The sequence below is a fragment of the Phytophthora ramorum genome (genome assembly GCF_020800215.1).
Source record: "Phytophthora ramorum isolate Pr-102 chromosome Unknown Phyram_PR-102_s0002, whole genome shotgun sequence".
NCBI classification, from domain to species: domain Eukaryota; phylum Oomycota; class Peronosporomycetes; order Peronosporales; family Peronosporaceae; genus Phytophthora; species Phytophthora ramorum.
Genome location: NW_027150648.1, coordinates 5,200,558 through 5,224,269, shown reverse-complemented (window position 1 = coordinate 5,224,269; position 23,712 = coordinate 5,200,558). Strand labels below are relative to the sequence as shown.

The following is a 23,712-nucleotide window of genomic DNA, read 5'->3' as shown; positions in this document are numbered from 1 at the left end:
TCACTCATCCGCCAACTCAGTAAGTCGACGCCGCGGCGACGGTACCGACCCTCATGACGAAAGTTCCCATGAGGATGAAGCCGTTCTGGAACACGATAGCTGCGCCAGGCCACGCCGACTCGTTGTACTGGTTGTCCACGTACGTGTGCGTGAACACAAGCACTGACCCCACCAAAGCCGACACCGACAGCGCCATGCAAAACACCACAAAGCAGCTACAGATATTAACAAAAATAGCAATTGGTCAACAATATTCCTCGCCTTTCACGATATCAATGTTACTGTATTGTACCGAGCTCTCGTGGCCACTTCGGAGCCGTAGGCGAATCTGGCGTCCTCCGAGATCATGCCCCAGTCCACCGTGTTCACGCTGAAAATAGTAATGAATCACAAAATCAGTATGATTACTACTATTCTGGAGGCAAAAGTACTATTTCGCACAGGAAGAAGGCAAGTGTGGAGACAATGCCCGGAAGGTACTTGACAAAGTCAAAGGGTATCTGCGAGTTGTGATACGCTGCAGACGCCGCGCCGTCCGCCAGGACCCACCAGCCCACACCCACCAGCAGCCCCGCCGCGTAGCTCCCCGCCTTTCCTGGATCCACGCCCATACTACTATTCGTAAGTTGAAGAATGCTACAAAAGCTGACAAGAACTTCTATGTCTAATACCCTTTGTATACAGATGCCAATTGTATCATCTATCTCAATTCAAACTCTCTAACTATCTCTGTCACTCATTATCCGAAGTGTCAAGAAGCATGGAGTTGTCTCGCGCCGAGAGCGCTACGCACGCTCAAGAACCGCCCGAAGGTCCGCAGGGCGCGGTGGACACTGCCCATGCCATCCTGGAGCTCATCTGCCCGTCCAAGTCGCCGTCAGACTCGCCCACGCACAGCTCGGAGCTCGTGGCGGACGAGGAGAGTCGCCGTGAACTGCTCCAAGAGGATCTCCAGAGTTTAATACTGTACGGCAAGGAGCGCTGGGAGCCCATCGCCGTGTTCTTGGTGGTCGTGCGGGACCTCCTAAGCCGATATTGAAGCTGCAGGATGGACGCCAACACGGACTTCTGCCTGCCGCCGGCGGAGCTGCCCCTCTACGTGTCTGATATCCTCCGATATCGGATGCCTTCCTCACGCAGACCGTCAAACAAGTTATCCATCAGCACATGGAGTATTACGAGCCACGGGTTCGCATGGCTGTGGCCAAGCTGCTGGGGCGTCCTGGCCAAGTGGGACCTGCACTGGGTCACGCAGGAGTTCACTCCGCAGATCGTGGACTCGGTGGTGGCCAACTTGAGTCGGTCCCGGATTTCGAGGAAACAGGTTTCGAGGAGCTGGACGACAATGTCAGTAACAACGGGATGCTGACTCCGCCTCAGAGCCCCGAGGGTACTCCCAGGACCCCTTCCACGCCCTACAGATGGACGACGTGAGTGGGTGGAAGGCGCTGGAGAGCTCCCTGTGTGCCCTCAAATACATTATCAAAGGTAGCGGGGAAGCATTTTTGGAGGTGAAGGTCAACGACAACGGAGACGAGGAGTTCGTTACTTGAGCCGCAGATTCTGGAGCTGGTGGTACCAAGAGCTGCTTCCACATTAACCGCCACGTGAGAGTGGTGGGGTTGGATACCGTTACGGTCTTGTCGGACATTGCTCTGTGGGCTTCCTGGACGCCCATCACACCAGTGTGAGTGACGTTTTGAACAAGTGCATCAAGCGCGGCATGGAGGACAATGGTGCCAGGTGCGCTACGCTGCGTCCATCTCGGCGCGCACCTTCTTGATGAAGCTGCAGGAGCAGGGACGTGCCGCGTACCTTCCGGTTCTGCTGCCGAGACTGTGCCTGAACCGCTACTACATCGCGCTGAGCGCGTGCAAAAGTACTCGCAGGAGTCGTGGCGGTTGATCATGGGCAACCAGGGCCGTGAGCTGGTGGCCAGGTACGCCACTGAGATCGTGGACTACTACGTGGAGATGACGAGCCACTGCGTCCGTGAATCGGCGTGCCAGTGCATTGCTGAGCGGGGATGAAGGTCGACCCGACGGCGGTCCGTCCGCACGTGGGTCGTCTCATGCAGGCTCTGCTCATTTGCTTCTATGACGTGTCGAACCTGGTGCGAGATGCAGCGTGTCTGGCATCGGCGCAGCTTGTGCTTGGCTTCCCCGAGGAGGTCGTCCTTTCCTGGACGAGTTGTATCACTTGTGGATTGATCACTTGTCGGACGACATTTGGTCGGTGCGTGAAGATGCTGCCATCTCTGGGCAATGTGATCCGTGCGTATGGGCAAGAGGCGCTCGACCGCGTGGTTAAGGTTACGGAGGAGTATTTGCCGCTCGCAAAGAAGCAGCCAGCGATGACTCAGCAGGAGTACGACGACCTGATGCGCTCGGAGAAGAAGCACCTGAGCAAGCAGGCCTTCTCTTGCTGCTCGCTGGAGCCGAAGCTGTTCGAGCGCCACGAGCACCGCGACAAGGAGCCGTGGGAGCACGCCGACGGTGCCATTTACATGGTGCGCGAGCTCTGTGCAGTGGCTCTGACGTCGCAGTCAAGTACCTCCCGCAGGTCGCAGACATCGCGATCTGCGCCACTTCCCGCAGACGGCCGTCCTGCAGGAGACGATTTGGAAGCAGCTGCCGCTCATGTGTGAGGCGCTCGGCAAGAAGGTGTTCAAGCGCTACCTCGAGCTGTTCTTCGACCCGTTGGTCTTCACGCTCCAGGGCACAAACCGCCTTGCGAAGTTCGCGGCCCATGACTGCGTCGCCCAGATCAGCAAGCAGATCGGACCGAGCATTTTCCTGGGCCGCCTGGACGCGAACCCAACGTGGAAGGAAATTCTAGGCCCCGTTGTGCCGGTGCAGCCGTACATGGTCAAGTAGGCGCTACCTAGGCACGGAGCGTCTCGCAAGGCACGCGTTCTTCTCCTATGTATTGCAGTGAAGCAGGTGGTTCGACCACAAGCCCATTAACTCGAAGAGTAAAGCTCGTTATGGTGAGTTATTCACGATATCATGAGCAGGTGTCGAGTTGTTTCCTGGTTGTGTGGTCGTTGTTGGTCTCGCTTTCCACTTCCGTACTACGCGCTGCTCCTGGTTGATGTTGTCCTTACAACGGGGAGGACTACGAAGACTCCGAGCACTAGAAACGCTTGCTATTTCTAATAGTTCATCTAGTTCATCTAGCATTCATTTAAAGTTTTTCGCGAGCATGGGCAGTGGCTTCTCACTGCGTCTCGATTGCCAGTGCAAGTCGGTGCGAGAGGGGATTCTAGTGGCGCTCGGAGCCACTTCACAGGAAACCAGGATGCGGCTGGTCAATCGTCACGGTCGTGGCTGAGCGCGTGCTTCCAACGGTACGACGAGGTACGTTTCAAACAACGACTATTGTGTGAATGCTAAGTGTTGGTTGGTAGAACGGCTCTGGCTGCGTGTCCTGCGACGCAGTGCTCAATGTCGTCGCTGAGCTCACGTTGTTCCGGATCCACGAGTGGTCTGCGAACGAGGTCTCTCAATTCTGCGCCTTCTTCTTTCGAGGAGAGGACAGCGAGCAGAACTTCGACTACCAATTGTTTCTGGACTACCTTCTTCCCCGTCAACCAGCATGGGCCACGGATCAAGCTGAAGCAGCAGGTCGCAATCGACGAAGTCTTCTCGATCCACGGAGGAAAGCTGCTTCTGACCACTTGGACCCGAGGAACCTGAAGAGCGAGCGAGTCGTCCTATTATCCTGAAACAACTCGACCTGAAGAGGTTAGCAGCTGAAGCAGAGAAGCTGCCCAGTTCGGTGGAGCTGATGAGCTTGTGGCTCAGAGCGCCGATCGGTGAACGAATTGCGGCTACTCACACACCCAAACTTGGCCGGTTTTCAGACCACACTGCACAATGGCACCTCGCTGTACGTGGTCCAGGAGCAGCACCAAATTTGCAGTCTACGCACAATCCTCGAGTCGTTTGGCCCCATGAAGGAGTCGACAATTCGTCGCTACCTCTTGCAAATTCTGCAAGCTTGAGCTTCCTGCATGACCATGGTGTGCATCACGGGTAAGTCCCAGGAGAGCAGCCTACAGATTAATTTGTGAGCCAGCACAGCACTCATGCGTATTGTTGCTCTTGTCCAGAAACCTGACGATGCAAACAGTGCACATCGACACCTACGGTCTCCTGAAGCTAACAGATTTTGGACTTCGACGCTGTTGCTCCCTCTTCTGGCGCAACCACAACCATGGACGATGACATGGCGCGCAAGAACTTGGTACGCGATCTGCATAGTGTTTCTCTGCAGTGTGTCTGACAACTCTGCTGATTCTCTTCCGAATAGGCCCCTGAAGTCCTTCGAGATTGCCGCTTGTGGGGCGAAAAGACCGACGTGTGGTGCGTCGGAATGCTGACTATACAAATGGCCAACGGGCTCGTGAAATGTCCGTCCCAGGAAGCCGCAGACAATCCTACAGACAGAAATCCATCGCTTCGTCACACCCGTTTCCAAGCGAGCCATGCCACTCGATCGCCTGTGAAGAAGCGAGAATTCGAGTCGCCTGAACCAGTTGGAGGGTCACGATGTCCTTCGCTTTCAGAACAGCATCGAAAAACCTCAAGAGCTTTGTCCGCGCTTGTCTTCAGCGTGATCCTCGCAATCGACCATCGATTAATGAGCTCTTGGAAACGGCCTTCTTCAGGATCGACCACGCAAAGGAAACGAACGAGGTTCTTCGCACAGTTTGCACCGACCTGGACGCAACAATTCGGCGCCTCATGTCATCCCCCAAGTCATTGCCACCAAAACCGAGAAACAGTACGAGGAAGACAAAAGATTAGCACGAAGTCGATGCTATTGGAAATGAGTGGACGCACGTTTAAGTCCCCGTCCTCCAGTTCCTGCTCGGTTGCCACCATGGCCGTCATCAGAGCTGAATGATCTTGAATGGCGACTGTAAATGTCTCTTGACATGCATCCTTGTTGCTCTCTCTCTCACTGCTGTCCACTTCTCAATTTTCGTTAACGGTTCCGGATCATTTGTGCGTTTATCGCTGCGAGGCATCGATGTGGTGGCACATGTATTATACTGTGCTGTGCATCTTTCTGTGTGTATCTTCGGCTGCACCACTAAAATTGCCGGTGGAAATGCTTGTGCACAATTCATTCTGAACGCGTGTAGTTGAGTTTCTTGGTTGTATCTTACGATAGCACATTTCCTAGAACTAGTTAAAGACAACGACTTTCATCGTGTCAGACTCCATCAAGAATGCTTTAAAGTCACTCTTTCTCCTCGCTCTCCTTCCAGAACTTCCCCCTCGAGGAAAGATGATGCAGCTCTCGCTGGTCTGTGCGGTTGTCGGTGAGGTGGGAGACGCGTTCCCTGTGCCTATCGACGCGGGTCTGTCGGTGGGCCGCCTGAAAGATGCGATCAAGGCGGAGAACCCGAAAACGATGCAGTGTGACGTTAAGGACGCTCGGCTCTTCCTGGCGAAACAGGGCAGAACGTGGCTGGATATGGCTGGCATGGCACTGTAGCGCTTGATGAGCATGGAACCCCAAGGCTTTGAGCCGACGCTGTTTCTTAAGAATGCCAAGTACTTTGGAGAGAATTTTCAACCGGGTGAGGGCGAAGTTCACGTGCTATCCAGCAAGTCTGGACAGTCACAAGCCGATCGTTTGCCGTACATTCGCCAAAGACGTGAATGATATTGAGCATTTTACTGCCAGGCGGTATTGGGAGCAGATTATCGACTCCGAATATGCTGTGCTTGCTCTGTCAGTGAGGCTTCGGTCGGATGCACTCTTTCGAGTTTACTCGTGGGCGGGACGTGCTGGGCTTGGATCCCTCGCTAAAGCGACGGCCTGGCCGCCAACAACGCGTTGAAGCTCTACCTGCAGTAATGATCCGCCGGCAAAAAGAAAACCAAACGAACCGCTACCTTTCGAAGTCAAGCAGGTGGGCTTCAGGCATGGCGGTGCAATTTGCTGCGGAACTGCAAAGGATCATGAGGACGACCTGAAGCGATGGAGGGATGACGGCAACCTCGTGTATTGGTCTCCTGCGTGTCATCATTTCCGAATTGACAGCATTGTGAAGCTCGAGTCGGACATCTGCAAGAAGCAATGTGGCGTATCTTCATATTACTGTGACAGAAGATCACGAAATCGATGGCGAACAGCTAGAGAAAATGAACGGCATTTTTTCCCTAACGATGTCAAGAATTCTGGGAGCACTGGGTCTCCTATCTATATTGCCGTTTGTCCGGATTTCAAGGCGTGCTAAGCACTCATCCTGAACCCACCACCCGCAGTGTTCGCAGCGAGAAAGACGTGCCCAGTATATGTGGGATACCGAGTAACGTGTCCTTCAACGCATTGCCTCCCCCTCCGCCATATGACGCACGAAAGCGATCGCACATGTAGTAGCAACACGCGTGTGGAGTTCGCTTGCTGTCCAAGTGCCGTGTTGCCTGCCCCACCTCCGATAAAGAAACACTCGAGAAGTGCTTCAAGGAGATAGCAAAAGTTGCGGAGTAGTTGCTATTTGGAAATGAGATCGTTGATCTTGGAGGAATTCGCGCGGACTGCAGCGATGACTTCTCTGGCTTGTCGTGTAAGCTGCGGGTTTAAGAGAGCACTTGGCGCTATCGAAGCCTTCACAGGCGACTTGATAGCGTTGAGTTTGCCTTTCTTCTTGACGGTTTTGCCGATTGTCCGGGTCTTTGACGGAGATGTTGACCGCAGTTGACCGTCCAACTCCGAGGTATTCCCCGTGAGCGGAAGATTGGCAGAAGCAGATGCTCCAAGCGTTTTATCGTGCTCCGGGGGGAAATGCTTCTGTATTGTCTCCTTGATGTAGTCACGCATGTTGGAGTTCTTGGCGCCAGAGGGGTAGAAGAGCTTGACCTCGTCGCTCTTGTCGACTTTGCTGAGCTTCAGCTTGGTGGCTGATCCGGCGTCGGGCTTGGCCGCTGTGCAGCAGGTGTCGCTGGTCGAAGAAGCGACGTGACAGGATCGAACACACCAGTGTGGCTCAAGTCGGGAAGTTGGATCGGCTCCAGTAGGAGGTGAACCGAAGACAGCAACGCGTCGAGTCGAGCTGCTCCTCTTCCGGCGTGAGGATCACTGAATTACCACGTCCATTTTTCTTGGAGGGGCTCGAGTTCAATGCGCTGCCGTTTTTCCTCTTACGTTGCAGCTCTCGCTGCTCAATTTCCTTCCGAGAGACCGAAAGCAGGCGACTGGAATGGAACGACAGCACGTCCAAGAAGGGGTGGGTCCACGTGTGTTCGACTCAACACTAGCGGCTGACCGATCGTGCTTGGTACTGGGGTGACGTCAACGTCTGTCGCTTCGAGGTCCTCTCTCTCGAAGGCAACAAGCAATTGAGCGTCCATCACTAACAGAGCGTCGAGGGGACGCGAACAAACAGATAACCAGCTAAATGGGAAACTGTATTTTGGGTAGTGGTGACCTTAATGAAATACTTCTCTGAAATAGCTATCACAGGTTCTTGCTTGCATGAAAGCAGTGCTGGTCGTGAAGGATATCGGTGAGATGAGAAGTGTTTAACGTCATTCTGCGCTCAGCGCGTCAGACGATGTCGGCAACTTAAGTTCGTCATTCTCCTTCAGACCAGCACTAGGCAAATATTCATGGGATACAGACAGATATTCGCTTACCCAGCAGTACTTCGCAACTTCAAGTGGTAAAGCCACTCCAAAGCTTCTCAGTGGTATTTGATGCACCGAGTGGAAGTTCGACAATGAATTGGGATTGACTAAGCTTAGTCTTGGCGCTCGGTGGGGCGCTGCCCTTCCTTCAGCTTGGATACTTTATCCCACGAATAATCAAGTTGAGCAGAACAATCAGGCGACCGAATAATCATGTCCGTGCTTTGGCCACCAGGTCCGCGAACAACGTTGGGAGAACTTTCGTTCGGGTATCGATCGCTATCTACACGTAGTACTACACACTCCAAGTTGTAGATCATTACGCACGTGAATAATCATGCACGGGAACAATCATAAACGCGCCGCAAAGAGCGGCTCAGGAGCGTTCTTTGTGGTAGTATATATAGTACACGAAGGAGTTTAACTACGCGAAGGTAATATGTTCAAGGGATCACCGCATTGCTCACGACTTGAACAAGCACTCGAACGCTTGAACGAACTGGATAAAAGAGAAGCGCTGCTGCTCGCTGGTACCGTCCGACGGGAGAATCTCGCTGCCCTCAAGTCGGCCTTTCATGTCCTCGGTACTGAGTGTCGGCCGATCAAGCGGTGCCAGCGTCTGGAATGCGGTCAATGCGGCTTCCCGAGACGCATCCATCGCGTGATTCCGGACCCAGCCGCAGAAAGACGCTGCGCAGCAACACCTGCGAGTTTTCATACCGCTGCAGCTCCCTGCAGACTAGCAAGTCGTGTCTCCAACGGTGTCAGGCGCGCCTTCGCGCAGTCAATTTTGAGCTCCCAGTGCCGGAGTTCCTCCTTGTAGCGTTCTGCAGTGACCTCTAAACTCGTCAGTTCATCTTGAAGCGCAGTCTTCGTGGCAGAACTAGCCTTAACGCTCACCAATCGCTCGTTATCTGCACGCGAAGGTGGCAGTGGCGATTGAGATCCAGAGCGCGTTTCTCCTCGAGCAATCGCGCGACCTCCACTTGCAGGTCGACAAGTGTGCAGAGGTGGCGGTGAGGCACACGCGCCAGCTTTGCACCCATTTCATCTCGCTGCTTCTGCTTGCGTTGCACAGCAAGTTGTTTGTCTTGCACAGCCGTCTTCAATACAAGCGATCCTCCGTCAGACACTGATCTCGAGCTTCTGGTCGAGTGCTCGTTCGCCCCATTGGGCTGCCGTCTTGGGCTTTGAAGCTCCCTTGAGTGTACCGCTGGGGCTCCGATTGAGAGCAGACGACCGAGGAACTTGACGCATGACGTTGGCCAGTGCCGCGCTCGTCTTCAGCTGCTGCAACTCGCTCTTGAGTGCGGACGACACCTGCCCTTCCAGTGAGCTGCATCGCCAATGTGTGCTGCTGGTTCGTAAGCGCCTTCTTCTCCTGGATCAGCTCCTGCCGCAGCTCGCGCAAAGTCTCTTCGTCGCGGAAGAACGCAGCTGAGTGCGCATGAACGCTCTCGCAGGTTCACAGGAGGTTGTGGCTGTGTCGAAGTAGCAACGCGGTCAGACTTGCCAGCATCGCAAGCTTTTCTTTCTCTGAGACGGACTCGCTGCTTCCTCATCGTCGTTGGCTCCGCTTCGGACGCACCGTCCTCGTCCTCATGGTCATCTTCGTAGTCTTCTTCACCTTCCTCCTCCTCTTGATCACTACGGACCGAACCTTCATTGTTGTCCGCTCTTCTCTCACTGAGACTCTGGCGCTGTCAGGCTCAGTCAGGAACCGAATCGAGTGCTCGCCTGCATCCAACTAAAGAGCAAGCAGTCAGACAAATGCCCTGCACAAGTTGAGCGCAACGGCCACTCACCTCCCACTGCTCCTCGCCGTCGTCGTACTTGACGTAGTACCCTTTCTCCGTCGAGAACGCGTCCACCACGCCTGTAAACCACTCGTCCTCGCCCTCCCAATACACCTGCACACGACATCCGACTGCTAGCTCCTTCATCTTCACACGAAATGGCTACACGAACTTCAACAACGGACGCGAAACGACTGGATTCCCTTTATTATCCAGCTATTGTCGAAGCGAAGTGCTACTACTGCCAGCTAGCGATACAACTCGATGAATTTGACGGCATTCTTGTGGCCTTCGCTGTGTTTTCTCTTCCGGTCGTCGCTTAGCCAAAGAAACAACATTCGCGGTGTGTGGTGCACGGTGGCTTCTCAGCTTCCTCTGTTGGGAGTAGCTGGAACGTCTTGAGCACGGATGTCCTGCTCTGTGAGCTGGTTGGGCAGGAGATACACACTGCAGCTCCTTTCGAGGCGTACGTGCCGGGAGCACACGGATTCAAGCGATAGTCGGTTGTAGCGAACGGGCAGAAGTACCCAGCGGGGCACCAGCCGCTACAGGACGACGCACTGAGCCCTTCGGTGTCCCCGTAGGTGCCTTCCGGACAGCGGATGCGAATGCCTTGGCGGCAGTAGAAGCCCTTTGGACAAACCTTCTCGTCGTTCTGTGTAGCGTTGCGCCCATCGTCGGCCATTCCGCTCGTCAACACGCTGTAGTATCACTCAGTACGAAGCTCGGCTCGTTACCAGTGCCTTCTGGGCAGAAGACTGTGCTGTCGCCGCACTCGTTCTGCGTACGCGAAACACTAGGCGGCCCTGGATATGAAGGACAATAGTAGCCCGGAGCGCATTTGCCGGAGCATGCAGCAGAACTGAGCCCACTGGTGGCTCCATACGTGCCAGCGGGGCACTGATACTTGATCCGTCGATGCAAAAGTATCCTGGCTCACACGGTCTCTGGTAAAATCGCGTGGTGTTCGTGACACCGACGGAGTAGTAGCCTGCTGTATACGTTGTGGCGTTGGTGATCCTGTACGGCAGATCAGTGCATCGCCGCCACACTCACGTTGCGTGGGGGACGTGCTCCCTTCGGGGCAATAAAAGCCTCGCGTGCACAACCCCGTACAGAGCGGTGACGTCTCGCCCGGCTTCTCGCCATAGCGACCAGCAGGGCACAAGATCTTCTTGCCATCGACGCAAAACGTTCCAGCTTCACTCATGCGTTGAGCGTCTCGGATGGCCTCGTTGGTCGGTGCCTGCTCGCCCGACGAAGCCACGCTGTATTCCTCAAACCCGACGTCAGATACCAAAAGCTGGAGGCTCCGTCGGGGAGAAGCCGCACGGAGTAGTAACCTGGCCATACAGGCGTTGGGATGGCGCTTCCACTCGGACAGAAGACACTTGCGTCTCCACAGACGCGAGCTGTGCTGTTTCGACTTGCAAAGGGCAGTAGAACCCACGTGAACAGACTCCAGCGCACGTTGTCCGGGTTTCCAAACTCCCATCGCCGTATATCCCCTGGACACGGCGAGCGCACGCCATCTCTGCACGAGTATCCTCGCTCGCAGGGAAACTGCTCCGAGCGCGTGTACAAGGACGCGTTGCTTGCCACGCCATCGCCCAATGTAGCAACGAGCACCTTCGGAGCAAGTTCACAGCGCAGTGTTGCCTTGTCGAAGTACAGCGCGAATATTGAAGCGTCAAAGCTGCCTCCGCCCGCCAACCGGAAGCAAGAGCAGGAGCGTCTATCGCTCGTACTGACCGTTGTGAACTCTGGACACGGCTGGCAGCTCCAGGTCATCTCCGGTGCCTGGTTTGAATGTGCCTGCTGGGCAAGCCACGCATTGAGCCACTGGAAAAGAGTAGTCGCCGTAGTTCACCGTGATGGGGCTCCGACCTGTCACCACGTCCATGAAGGCACTGACGGTGGAGGAATCGTCTCGATAGCGTCCAGGTTCACATCCGGCGCGTGTGTAGCATTCGGAGGGATCGCACGAACGCCCAGCGACGTGTAATAGCCCTGGAAAACCTCCCAGGGCTTTGCTGACGCTGCAGGACAGTAGACCGATGCGGAGCCGCACTCACGCTGCGTTGGGGTCGTGCTTCCAGGCGGACAGTAGTAACCAGCCGCACACGGCCCTGAGCAAGTCGGTCGTGTCTCCAGCTCTTCCGAGCCGAAAGCTCCTGCCGGACACGGATAGCACGTGCCTCTCCACGCAAACTCTCCTGCTTTGGCTGTCCGTTGGCTTATCCATCGTGCTCCGGCCGGGGAGTGTTCGGAGACAGCACAGTAACCTTCGGCCGTGGCAGTTGGCAGCGCCGAACCTTGCGGGCAAAAGGCAGCGCTGGTAGCGCAAGCCACCGCTTGAGCTACGATGCTACCCTCGGGGCAATAGTACACCGCAGCACACAGACCCGAGCAGTCAGTCGTGGTGAGGCCTGCCTTGTTGCCAAAAGTACCAGCTGGACACGCATGACGCTCTCCATCGACGCAGTAGTGACCTGGTTCGCAGCGACGTTGAGCTACGCGAGTGGTCCGATCCTTGTCGCGTTCTGCAGCCAACGCGTCTTCAGTTAGCGAGTCCTTGGTCGCTTTCTGGTCGCCAACCGTGTAGTACCCCGAAGCTACTTGAACTGGCAGCGCTGAACCAGGAGGGCAGAAGACGTTAACGCTACCGCACGGAAGCTGCGTGTCACTAGTGCTGCCTCGCGGGCAGTAGTAGCCTGCTGTGCAGAGCCCTGAGCACGCAGCACTAGCAAGTCCGGAGACACTGCCGAAAGTTCCGGCGGGCAAAGCCTCGATCCTCCTGGAGCCTCGTCAGGACTGCAAAACGAGCCCAACGGACAGGCAGCCTCCTCGGTCGAGGTCAGCTCGACGACATGTGAGCCTCGACGTGGCGCTCCTGGCTCGGCGCTCCCAGCGGGACAGAAAGTATCGTGCTCGCACGGCCAAGTGGTAGCAGACGCAGTGCCTTCAGGACACGCGTACCCGACAGGACACACGCCGGAACAACTCGCGTCCGTGAGCCCGCAGTCGCACCAAACGTACCGGCAGGACACGGGTCGGCCGAACACTAGTCTTGGGGCAATAGTGACCAACAGGACACTGTCCTGAGCACTTGGGCGTTGACAGCTGTGCCGTGGCTCCGTACGTGCCTGCAGGACACCTCTGCGAGGTGCAGCGACGCAAAACGAGCCTGGACTGCACGGACTGATGCTGCTTCGACGTCGGTCAGTCGGTTCTCCACCCAGTGCGTAGAACCTTCAGGCACCGGCTCAGGCTGCGATGAGCTCAGCGGACAGTACCGATCCGCAGCTCCACACTCGATGGGCGTGGCGGTTCCTTCCGGACAATAGAAACCCTCGGGACACGGAGCCGAGCACTGCTGCGTACGCAAGCCTTCTTCAGCTCCATAGACACCTGCAGGGCATGGTCGTCGTTCGCCACCACTACACGGCAACGCATTAGCGACTCCCTTGGCGACGTCAACTCAAAGGCATCAACGTACGCGCAGTAGGAACCAGGAGGACAGGGCAGTGTGCCAGGACATGGCTGCGTTGTGGTAGCTCCAGGCACCGGGTAGAAGCCTTCGAAGACGCACACGCGCTGTACGCGCCGGCCAGGGGGCCAGGAACTCGCTGCATGAACGTCACAGGTCGCCCACGTCGCCACACTCAGCAGCTTCCAAGCGACGCCCAGCATCCGTCAGACAAAGATCGCCCACTACTGCACACGTCACAAGGTCAACGACTCGGAACAGGTTCGAGCAAAAAGCAATTTTACGTATGAAAATGTCCAGTCACTTGAGAGAACGAAGAGGGCGCACGCGTGGGAGCGCTCCGCTGCTTCGCTACATAAGCTACACTGATGCTTCTGCTGCACTCTGCATGCCTTGCCCACCTGTCTTCTCCTACGTGGCTGGTCATCTGGGTCTTCATGACAGTCCGATACTCGCCTAAGACGAAGTTGAACCTGCTGTGCCCTGGGCCACCTGGAGGTTGCCCTCGTAGTACACTTGCCACAGCTGCACGAACACCACGATGTACACCACCAGCAGCGAGCCGAACACGTTGGCTGTGAATGCGGCGGTGTGGTCCCCAGCCACAGTACTCCGTGATACTCATCTTGACCATGGGGTAGAACTGGCTCATCACGAAGAAGCCGAAGAACATGGCAGACACGTAGTTCCACGGGTTCGTAGCGTTCTCTACTCGAAGAACCGGATCAGCGCCACCGCTGACTGAACAGCAGCGTGAAGAACATCAGCACGTTGGGGATTCTGTCCACGACGTCTTCTGACCGGCACCAGTGTTCGCCCACGACTTGTCCTTGCCCGTAATACGCGCCTGGCAGGCCTCAAAAATGGCCATCATCGTGATGAACGAGAAGGAGAACCGTCTGCTGGGCACGCCACACGTCGTTGTTGTCGACGGCGCGGTTAGCCAGCAGTTCAGCACCCAACGGCAGAACGTCACGGGCAGGAAAGAGTACAGGAACTTGGTACCACGAGCGTAGATGGGGGCGTCGCCCGTACACGGTAGTAGATAGCGTGCACACGTAACACAGGGCGGGGATCGATCCGAACGGGTACAGCACCGAATCGTAGAAGAACATCTTACGCGGAACGCAGAGACGGCTTCGGGTCCGGGGCAGGCACGCGCGGCGGACGCCGTCGGGGTCGACCTCACTCTCATTTTTCATCAGCAGAATTTGCACAGCACCCTTGGCCCAACGCTTCTTCTGACCCATGGCAGCAGCCACAGTCTCGGCACGGCACCTTCACACAGGCGGATGCGTCCTTGGCATCGCCCTCGAATCCTTGCGGAAGTCACCGAGTCCCATCCGGACGTGTGCAGAATGTTACCGCCGTGAAGGCATCTTCTGTCTGGGTACCGTACTGAATGCCACCGATGGAGTCGAAGGCCTGGCGACGGAACACAGCGTTGGTACCGGCGAAAGCGGCCGAGTCAAACCCATCACGACCACACTGCACAGCGTCGAAGAAAATGTGTTCTTGTGTCCACACGGGTCGCCCATGATGGTCAGCTGAGGCGTGTCCTCGAAGTACTGAGGCGTCTGCACGTACGACACCTGGTTCCAGAATGTCGCGCTGTACTGGCGGCCACCGCCGTCGACTGCCTCGCCCTCCGAGAAAAGAACGGGAGCACCGCAAGAAGGAACTTCGGGTGCGGCTTCATATCGTTATCCAGAATCAGCAGGTACTTGCCGTCAGCGCCCTTCGTTGAACAGAGCGTTGTTGATGTACCAGCCTTGGAGTGGTGCACCTCGGGCTTCATGCGACGTGAACGTAACGCGCGGGATACCACGGTCACGGTAGTCGTAGTCGTCAGAAAGCGAGCCGACAGCACAATCGCGACGCTGCCAACCCTTGCCGCCCTCCTTACGGAGCTCACGGACAGAGCTGTGCTGGCGACGCCACGACTTGAGGCTGGCGTCGTCCTGCACGGGGCCGACGACGCGCTCGTGCATCAAGCGGGCGAGGTCTCCACGCAGGTCACCACAAATCTCGATAACCTTCGTGTTCACGTCACCTTGAAGTGGTTGTTGGCGTCCCACCACGGACTTGGTGTAACCATCATCCAGAATGAAGATGGCAGCAGCTCTCGGGGGTACTGCATGGCCAGACAGTTCTTCAGCGTCTGCATCGAGTCCGTAACAGGCTCCATGTAGGACAGGAAGATGTCGACAGTCGGCCACTGCTCCTTCGGGATAGGCGGCTTGAAGTCGTTCATGTAGCGAGCTCCACGACGGATCGGGCGCCACATACTGAAGTTGAACAGCAGTCCCAGGAAGTAGTTGAGGAACTCACTGAAGATCATCATCGCGTACATGACCACGACATGAACGGACGTCCTGAATACAGTAACCATCACCCGAGCTGGAGTCGAAGTTGACCGTCGAACTGTAAATCCTGTCGTCTCATGGTCGGCAGCTCACTGCAAGGAAGCGTGGGCCGCGCGTGGTCGCAGAAATACTGCTGCGGGTACATCGTGGTCAGGTAGTAGAGCCAGAAGATACCGTGGCAGCCGTGCCGAAGTAGAAGAGGTGGAACATACCGCTGCCAGACATCTTGTACTTACGGATGTTGGGCGTCTCCACGGGCTCAGCCGCGCGGTTGGCGATCGAGTACGTCGACATGGCGAACGAACGGAACGACGGCTCGTAGTAGTTGCGGACGCGGCGATCGAGTCGTTGTACTGGCTCATCTTGCCGTCCGGGCCCTGCACGCCCGAGTCCATGAACCGGATGCTGCGGCCGTTGTCCTTCATGCTGACGCCGCCAGTCTTGGCGTCTTGGGGTCAACGAACGACGTCGTGCTCATGTACGTGCGGTTGGGCACCTGCTGCCAGCGGTCCGGCACTTGGCTCTTGTTGTTCATCGGAACGGACGGCATCTGCGCCTGCGAGATGCTGAGTCCGGGTTTGCGTCCCGAGGGCATGGCCTCTCACACTCGGTACAGAAGGCCGTGCCGCTGGGAACCGTGGCGAAACAGTTCTCGCACACGAGACGAACGCGCTCGGTCATAGCCTGGGCAAGGCAAACGTCGCGCCCGTAGGCAGCTCCGGCATCTGCTCCTCGACGGGGCCAAGCTGGGCGTGAGCACCCACGCGGTTGTAGCACATGAGTCCCCAGCGCATTGAGAGCTGTTAAGGCCTCCGCACGAAGACGGCGCCCAGATCAGGAACATGAGCGTCTGCGCGCTAGAGTCGATGCCCTTGAGAGCGGCCTTGCCGCCCTCCTGGAACGACGGTAAGCCACGTCCGACAGGACGGCCGACGAGTCTACGAGACGCGACACCGTCTGCTGCCATCCAGCCGCCCGTGATGGCCGGAAGACGATGTACTTGAAGCGGTGGTTCTCGAGCTCCGAAGTCTTGGAGGACGAGCAGCACACGAGCTCAAAGATGATCATGAAGGCGATGACGAACTCCTGTCGGGCCAGCTGGTGTCCGACGGGAACACGTGATGCCATCGTACGAGTCGATGAGCAGCAGATAACAGGCGATGAGTCGCCTGTGATCAGGAGATGGAGTACGGGCCGAAGAAACGTCATGAACCCCACGATGAGAGCGATCAAAAAGCCCGCGCCGCCACCTGCGGCACGGCGACCCATCGTTCGTGTCCGACAACGAGACGATCGCAGTGAAAGCCACGACAAATCCCTGTATCAAATTAAAGATACAAAAGAGTCAGTTCGAATACACTAAACTGGTCCTGTACGGTACCGTGACCAGAATGATGGTCACTTACATGGCGAAGGCGGAGAGGAACTGCGTGGTCACGAAGAGCGAGCGCGCGCCGAGCGAGAGCGACGACCAGCCGCCGCACGACAGCGACACGCCGCCCAGGATGCCCACCACGGAGGCGATGATGCCCGCGCCGGTGAGCCCCATGGTGCTGGAGAGCCGCTGCTACTTGCTGGAGGAGCTTCGGGCGCCGACAGTAAGTGGGGGAGGGCCTGGGGTGTCTCCTGACTGGGTCTTCCTTGGGGTAAGGCGCCTCGGACTCGCAGCCGAGAAGAGGAGCGCGCTTTGGGTGTGCCGAGGGAAAACAAAACCAGAAATGAGCTCTCGCGGGCGCTCCGTTTCTCTCTCGGCTGTTTCTTTCTGGGCGTTTCCCCTGGCGTGCGATCGAGGCGATAAATGACGGTCATTTATGCGTGAGAATCCATAACGGAAAAAAGACAGTGGGCTAGAGCCGCCCTTTTTCACTGGCTCCATATTGACGGGAGTTCAGCAGGGGTTTCGCAGATGTTGCCGGCATTTTTGCCTTGATGCCTGTTGCACGGTATGCTGCATGGATACTTTGCTGCAAGGCAACCTTGTGCTGTGCTGGCTCAGTGCCAATGACAGCATCTGGTGAAGTGGCCACCGCCATTGATGGCTGCCTTGCATGACGCGAACTGTCCACGAGTCCTGTCGCGGCACCACAACAACACGACTAGCGCGGCGGAAGAGACGGGTTCCGCATGCTCGCACGCATGTGGCGGCTGCCCGCATGTCATGCGGCATGAGACTTGCTCGTCGTCGCGCGTGGTGCCGACCTGAAAATCAGGACCTGATGGCAACGCAGCCATCGGGTCTGGGGGCCAGTGGGGGGGGAGGGGTCGGCTATGCCGAGCGCACCCATATACCAGGTTGTGATCTCACTCGGAGGGTCTCGGCGCACCAGCCAGCAGCAGATCGAGCTCGCCGCGGCCGAGGCTTATACCAGGCATCTGGATCAGCCCCCGGTGGTTTCGCAAGCGCGACAGTCCGTCGTCGTGCGCGCTCGATGCGCGACAGCCTTGGGCTCGGGGCGACGACGCTGTTAAAGCAGGGCGGCAAGATCGAGCGCCAAGATCGAGCGCCAGGAACACTTCAACTTCGCTCGGCGCTCGTGAGCGCGGCCAGCAACATGGATCTCCAGCCATTTTCGACGGCACTAACACGGCCTTCCTCGTCAATACACGAATTCAAAATTCGCCTGCGCTGATGGGCAAAGGATATCACCAGCGTTCCGAAATATTCGCTCCCCAAGCAGAAAAATCCACATCGTTCGCAGCTGGGCAAATGCTGCCAAGTTGGGCCTACACAGTGCACCGCCATGCACCGCACTGCAGGAAGCACGGGCGGAGCTGAGAGCTGCGCGCTCGGCACGGAGCGAGTCGCCGTGTGACTGACGGCGATGGCGTTGCCCAAGACGGCCAAGCACCACCAAGACGAGCTTGGCTGGGAGTTGCTGCGATCACCAACGCGAAAATTTGGGTTTCCAGCCCTAGCCCTGCTCGCCGCTGACTCGTTTGTCCCGGTCATTTATCGGTAAGCTATCCTCTTCGTTTTGGGCCCGCAACGACGCCGCCCCCCGGGTGCGCTCCCCCACTCTGTATTTTTCTCTTCTCTCAGTCTCAAGGCGAAGGGAGACAGACTCACCTCCCGAGCCGGCGGCACAATAGTCTCCTAAAATGACGCTGCGTCGCTGCTGCTACTCGCGCCGCTGCTGCTGGCCACGGCGCGCAGGCCAAGAACTACTTCAACCAGTCGGCCGGCTACGTGATCGAGATCAACACGGACGACTGGAGCAACTACGACAGCACGGCGGCGCGCGTCACGTGTCCTACACGTGCATCGCCCCCACCGAGAGCTACGACGGCACCACCATCAACTCGAGCAACACGACGCAGACGGCGTCCGCTGCCCAGCATCTACACGGCCGTGGCCAGCAACGGCTGTTGTACGCGTCGAGCGCCACGACGCAGCCGTCGTGCTCGACCGAGGCCAGTCCGTCCGACGCAGAGCCTGGCTTCCTGTACGGACCCACGCTCGAGTGGCGCATTAACAACGCGCTCAAGCCTCTGAGCGACAGTATGACGGCCATTTGTTTGCGTCCACGGATTGTGAGAGTTTGGGCCGGGGCAAGCAGAACATCCGCTACACGAGCAACACCAAGAGCATCAAGGGCTCCAAGATGATTCACACGGCTGCTACGGAGACGCCAGCGGTACCCCATGGTGCTCAGCGGCTGCTCACGAGCCAACTCGCGTACTCGAAGACCAAGACATACACGTGGAAGAACCTGGCGGAGAAGTGCGAGGGCCTGGCCGGTCGCTGCGTCATCACGAACGCAGTCTGGGAAGAGCACCTCGAGTGCTGCACGTCCCGCACGGGCCTGGCCTCGGACTGGGACACGACGTTCGAGACGTACCAAAGACGGCCGTCAAGACCACGTCGCTCAGCGGCGCCGCCATCACGGGCATCGTCATCGGCGGCGTGGCGCTGCTCATGTGCCTCATCCACTTCGGCGCCAAGGTGCGCGAACGGGCGCGGCAGACGGCGCTCATGCGCGAGCAGGAGGCCACGGACGACACGAGGAGATATGGACGCCGCTCACGACGGCGGACAAGCAGCCTGTGGCGTTGCAGCGCCCCATCGGACCCGCCAGCTCGACGTGTCGCTGCACGAAGGAGACCAGATCTACCGCAAGAAGGAGGACGAGCTGCTCTTCGAGGGCGACATGTACTAGCTCCTTTCCTAGCCTTCAAGACAGTTGACCTGCGCTCGTCTCGCTCCAAAATGCATCCCTATTTTGTTTGTCTAGTGTTGCTATTAGATGCTGTCCACGTCGTCCTGACTCAGCTTCGTAGCACGTGAGCCCCGCGCCGTTCTGCGTCGTGTCCTTGGCGCCTTTGCCCTTGAGGTACTCGGCAGATCTGGTGCTTGTACGCGTACAGATAATGCAGCGCGTGTTCCCGTTCAAGTTCTAGCACAAGGCGAGGTGAGTTCGAGGAAGAGACCAGCGCACATGCTGGGGACCGACCTGCAGGTCATGTCGGCGTGGCGACGCAGCAGGACTGGCCAGCCGCTTGTTGCCCTGCTGGACGCGAGGATGAAGAGCGGTTGCCGTGGTTGTCACGCGTGTTGACGTCCACGCCCTGGTCCAGCGCCAGCTCGAGCTGCACAAGGTGAAGACAAGACAAGTGAGAACGACGGTGCGAGTTCAGACGCTCAAGACGCTCGTACGCCTTCGAGGTTGTTGTTGCGCGCGCAGAGCAGCGCTCGGGCTTCGCGTTGCTCTTGGACTCGTTCTGCTGGCTCGGGTCGCGCTCGAACAAGTCGTCGACGGGGTCGTCGTCGGCCACGGCCACGGCACCACGGCGAACGGCCGAGCTGGGGGTCCCCGATGCCTGTTGTGCGCGCAAGAGCGCGACCCACTGCGTCTTCTTCTCGTGCAAGTCTTCGGCTGGACGTGGCACAAAGTGCACGCGCAGCTCGGGACGAACTCGGGAGCTTCGTAACGGCGAACAGTCTGCGGGGTCGAGCATTCCCACAGGACTGCGTGGTTGGTCTGGTGATGAAGCTCGAGCGCGGGCCCTCCGTTGTGCGCCTTGTACAACGTCCGAGCAAAGCTTGGCGGCAATCGAGAAGTCTGAGCCGCTTCCAGCCTCGCCTCGGTGGTTTGCAGCCTTCGCTCGAGCTGAGGCTCCAGTTGAAGCTGTAACTTGGCCATCTTGGCCGCTACGAGCGCCGACTTGGATCGGTCCATGCCTTCCTCCGTCAACGCCGCCATCTCGTCGTTCAGATCGATCTGTCGAGCGTCATTGTCGCCCTCTTCGCCCTCGAAGACGAGGCCTTGTCTATCTGTCGCGCGAGACGTTGGCCGAGACCGTGACGACAGGCCCAGTTTGGCTTTCAGCTGCTGCAAGAACTGCTCGTCTTCGAGGAGTGCGTGTACCAACGTGGCTTGGGCTTCTGCATTGCCACGGTGCTTGGCAGAGACCACAGAAACAGCAGAGCTCGCAGTGGACGCCTTCGAAGACGTCGTTCGGCACGTCGAAGGTGCTTCGCAGGCTTCGTCGTCGTCGTTGTCATTGATCGCGGTCTTCTCCCAGTCTTCTGGCGGCTCCCATAGGAATCGTCGAGCTACGGGGAGCCCTTCGTTGAGCGAGTGGTAGAAGACGACGGCGCTATCGTCTTGGGTGATTTCTCGCATCTCCCAGAGCCCCTGCTGCTCGAGCACAACTGATCCTGCAAGTCTGTGCGCCCACTCCTGCTCGACAGCTTCTTCCGTAGCGCTATTGAGTCCACCTTTGCGCCGAGCTTCGGCCTGAGCTGCTGCCGCTTCGAGCTCTTGCTCTAACCTTTTCTGCTCTTGTCGTTTGGCTTCGAGTGCCAGTCGACCAGCTTCGAGTTTCTGCTCGATCTCGTGCAGTTTCTTCTCGTAGGCTGCACGGGCCTCACGCTCTGCTACCATCGCCAAGTAGCTTGACAGTCGGGCTCCAAGCACGTCCACCATGCTCTCGTGACTCAAGGCCACGCTGAAGTAGCTGGGGTCGTTGGGCCCGCTGGTCAAGTGGTTCTGGATCACGTAGAGCAGATCCTTCTCCACACGACGTCGACACAAGTGCATCTCAACCGGATCAATCTCGTGCCAGCAGTATCGACCGCAGACGCCAGGAGCGTTGGGGTGGGCGATGGTGACGCTGCAATACTGCGCGACAACGTCGTAGCGTGGGGCATTGTCCGTCCTTCAGTGAGCAAAAGCCATTGACGGAAGGTATGTCGATCCGTGAACTCGCTCCAGCCTCGACGATGCCCTACAGCTGAAGGCGGCTCCGCGAGGTCTAACCAGTGATCTTCATCTTGAGCGACGTCGTTGAACAGCGTTATGGTTCCAGGCAGCAAGTCATCCAGGATGGATTCCAGCCGTGTGCTCAGTAGAGATCCGAGGCAGGGAGAAACGAACGCCATGACCCGGCCAAAGCCCGTTTCGGCCTCTGCAAGGCTGTAAAACGCGGCTTCAAGCTCTGGAGGCGGCATCTTGGAGCCAACATGCCACGCAAACCACATCGGTGACAGTATGGGCGCGTCCAGCGCTAACACGAGCATGACGAGGATGGCATTTGACGACGATAGCGCGCTGTTGCGCTCAAAGAGAGCCACGGCCTTGGTGTATTCCGGTGGAGCCTCGTCGTCTTCTGAGACTTCGTAGTCGGGCTCGTATCTCCACCAAAGCGCGGGTCCGTTCCCGACGAGCGTCACGCCTGGTACTCGTTCGAGCGCAGTGGGGTGGCGTTCAGGATCCCATCTACCACAAACGAGCAAACTCAGCGGACGGAAGGCGGTTGCTCTTCTCGACGGAGCTTTCCGCCGTCGAATGCTTGCACTGTGCATCAACGCAGCGTGTGCCGGCACTTGACTCTCGCACGAAAGCCCTCGTTCAAAGGAGACTGCTTGCTTCAGAGCTCTTGTGCTCGAAATCGACTGGATCTGCGAGTAACCCTCTCGAATGGCTTGCTCGTCTCGTCGGTCGCTCAGGGAATGGCCTTCAGGGTCGATCTCTTCGCTCTCATCCTCAGGAGCTCGATCCAAGACCCGATGTCTTGTAGGTCGGTGGTTGAAGTGGTCGAGGTTCGTGAGCCAGATGTGGTTCACGTCGAAGATGAACGTCTTGGTGAGGTTGCGCTTGCGGGTCTCGGACCGAGTGCGCAGGTTCTCAAGGTCCTGAAGCGTGTCGAACAGCGCGCATATCGGATGTCGTGTCACAATGGGGACCACCGCAAGACTCGCCTGCTCCTTGGCGCTGGAGCTCCCACGTGCCTCCATCTCTTGCTGCTGCTCCTTGAGCTCGACATACGCGAGCCACAGCGCTTCACGGTCCTTCTCCGACCGGTACTTGACGAACAAGTCACCCGACAGCCAACTCGTCGGACCCTGCAGCTCCATGCGCGTCAAGAACGCCAGTGCGTCTCCCTCAACGCCCTTCGCGGTCTTGCCATTGGGGTACACGCGTGCATGGTGCTCACAGCCCGTGGCTTTGTCAGGTTTGGCCCAGCACGCGTTGCACATCCGCTTGTCCACCGCGTGATCAGCTCGGTGCGCTGGAGACTCGGCCCCAGTGGAGTCGTGCAGCCCCATCTTGCGCAGCAGCAGCGCGACGTTGTCCACTTCATGCAGCGTCTTCTTGAGCTTCTGGCCGGGTGGCGTCCCCGCTGGCACGCCAAAGCCTCCAGTGTCGGCCCGAAGTTTGGTCAGCGACTTGTACAGCGGCGACTCGAGCAGTTTGAGCGCTGAGCGTTTGCTTGGCGTGTTGTTCGCGCCCTTGCGAGCGATTGCTGGCAATTGCAGCGACGAGTAAATGCTCCCAGGCGGGACGGACGCGACCGGAGACCGTGGAGGAGGCAGTCTCGGCAGTGAGCCGTCATCTGCCTGTTCACTGCGACTTGGAGACTTGACTGCTTGCTGCTGGTTGCTGGTGGCTGGTGCCGAGATGACGAGCGCCCCCCCGAAGCGTACGTGACTCGCAGCTCTTCTCGCGTGGGCGTGTGGCGCGTGCCATTGGTCTCCGCTGCAGCTGATCCTTTCACGAGCGCCACTCGGTCTCTGGCGGCCTGTAGCTGCTGCCTCTGGTTCTGCTGCTTGAGGATCTTCCGGGCACTGGACTCGACGCTGTTGAGGAACGTCGTGAGATCGTCCATCGTGGCTAAGGACGTCTACAGGAAGCAGGCGCCAGGCATGATAGAGCTACAGACTTAGTGCACATGAAGGGGCACTCAGTCGTTACTTGGCTATAGCGAACACTGCAAACTGTAAGGATTTGATACGCCACGTTCATTCAATCAATACCTCTTCCTGTCGCCACCAACCTGCAGCCTCGAGCAGCAGCACGCTACCAATGAAAACCTACCTAAAAAGTTACCTACGTCCACCACCGGAACGTGATCAATAAAACTCAGTTCCTTCAGTTCTTGAGCGTGACGCGCGACTTGAAGGCGTCGTAGCG

The 23,712-nt window shown here is 57.7% G+C and overlaps 10 protein-coding genes across 10 annotated transcripts; 3 read left to right on the top strand and 7 right to left on the bottom strand.

Moving 5' to 3' along the window:
- Positions 1–16: 16 nt before the first annotated feature.
- On the bottom strand, positions 17–611 carry KRP23_3023 (Transmembrane protein 50A; the record flags this gene model as incomplete). Its single annotated transcript, XM_067887824.1, has 3 exons — positions 17–215; positions 293–370; positions 442–611. 3 exons carry the CDS (start codon positions 609–611, stop codon positions 17–19), a joined length of 447 nt encoding a protein of 148 aa, XP_067750381.1.
- A 149-nt stretch (positions 612–760) lies between these two features.
- Positions 761–1,553, top strand: KRP23_3022 (uncharacterized protein; the record flags this gene model as incomplete). The annotated part of the gene is made up of 3 exons (XM_067887823.1): positions 761–966; positions 1,048–1,324; positions 1,401–1,553. 3 exons carry the CDS (start codon positions 761–763, stop codon positions 1,551–1,553), a joined length of 636 nt encoding a protein of 211 aa, XP_067750380.1.
- Positions 1,554–2,026: 473 nt separating this feature from the next.
- Positions 2,027–2,876, top strand: KRP23_3021 (uncharacterized protein; the record flags this gene model as incomplete). Its single annotated transcript, XM_067887822.1, has 2 exons — positions 2,027–2,509; positions 2,598–2,876. The coding sequence occupies 2 exons, from the start codon at positions 2,027–2,029 to the stop codon at positions 2,874–2,876; spliced, it is 762 nt and encodes a 253-aa protein (XP_067750379.1).
- A 5,233-nt stretch (positions 2,877–8,109) lies between these two features.
- KRP23_3020 (uncharacterized protein) lies at positions 8,110–10,793 on the bottom strand (the record flags this gene model as incomplete). The annotated part of the gene is made up of 4 exons (XM_067887821.1): positions 8,110–8,350; positions 9,302–9,393; positions 9,452–9,522; positions 10,499–10,793. The coding sequence occupies 4 exons, from the start codon at positions 10,791–10,793 to the stop codon at positions 8,110–8,112; spliced, it is 699 nt and encodes a 232-aa protein (XP_067750378.1).
- A 539-nt stretch (positions 10,794–11,332) lies between these two features.
- Positions 11,333–14,923, bottom strand: KRP23_3019 (uncharacterized protein; the record flags this gene model as incomplete). The annotated part of the gene is made up of 9 exons (XM_067887820.1): positions 11,333–12,171; positions 12,422–12,506; positions 12,585–12,882; positions 12,942–13,114; positions 13,348–13,673; positions 13,734–13,831; positions 13,968–14,210; positions 14,298–14,625; positions 14,719–14,923. 9 exons carry the CDS (start codon positions 14,921–14,923, stop codon positions 11,333–11,335), a joined length of 2,595 nt encoding a protein of 864 aa, XP_067750377.1.
- A 53-nt stretch (positions 14,924–14,976) lies between these two features.
- KRP23_3018 (uncharacterized protein) lies at positions 14,977–15,324 on the bottom strand (the record flags this gene model as incomplete). Its single annotated transcript, XM_067887818.1, has 1 exon — positions 14,977–15,324. One exon carries the CDS (start codon positions 15,322–15,324, stop codon positions 14,977–14,979), a length of 348 nt encoding a protein of 115 aa, XP_067750376.1.
- Positions 15,325–15,448: 124 nt separating this feature from the next.
- On the bottom strand, positions 15,449–15,893 carry KRP23_3017 (uncharacterized protein; the record flags this gene model as incomplete). The annotated part of the gene is made up of 2 exons (XM_067887817.1): positions 15,449–15,724; positions 15,795–15,893. The coding sequence occupies 2 exons, from the start codon at positions 15,891–15,893 to the stop codon at positions 15,449–15,451; spliced, it is 375 nt and encodes a 124-aa protein (XP_067750375.1).
- A 239-nt stretch (positions 15,894–16,132) lies between these two features.
- On the bottom strand, positions 16,133–16,847 carry KRP23_3016 (uncharacterized protein; the record flags this gene model as incomplete). The annotated part of the gene is made up of 2 exons (XM_067887816.1): positions 16,133–16,616; positions 16,705–16,847. The coding sequence occupies 2 exons, from the start codon at positions 16,845–16,847 to the stop codon at positions 16,133–16,135; spliced, it is 627 nt and encodes a 208-aa protein (XP_067750374.1).
- Positions 16,848–18,397: 1,550 nt separating this feature from the next.
- On the top strand, positions 18,398–19,455 carry KRP23_3015 (uncharacterized protein; the record flags this gene model as incomplete). The annotated part of the gene is made up of 2 exons (XM_067887815.1): positions 18,398–18,741; positions 18,837–19,455. The coding sequence occupies 2 exons, from the start codon at positions 18,398–18,400 to the stop codon at positions 19,453–19,455; spliced, it is 963 nt and encodes a 320-aa protein (XP_067750373.1).
- Positions 19,456–19,756: 301 nt separating this feature from the next.
- Positions 19,757–23,407, bottom strand: KRP23_3014 (uncharacterized protein; the record flags this gene model as incomplete). The annotated part of the gene is made up of 4 exons (XM_067887814.1): positions 19,757–20,172; positions 20,229–21,420; positions 21,531–23,145; positions 23,226–23,407. The coding sequence occupies 4 exons, from the start codon at positions 23,405–23,407 to the stop codon at positions 19,757–19,759; spliced, it is 3,405 nt and encodes a 1,134-aa protein (XP_067750372.1).
- Positions 23,408–23,712: the final 305 nt, after the last annotated feature.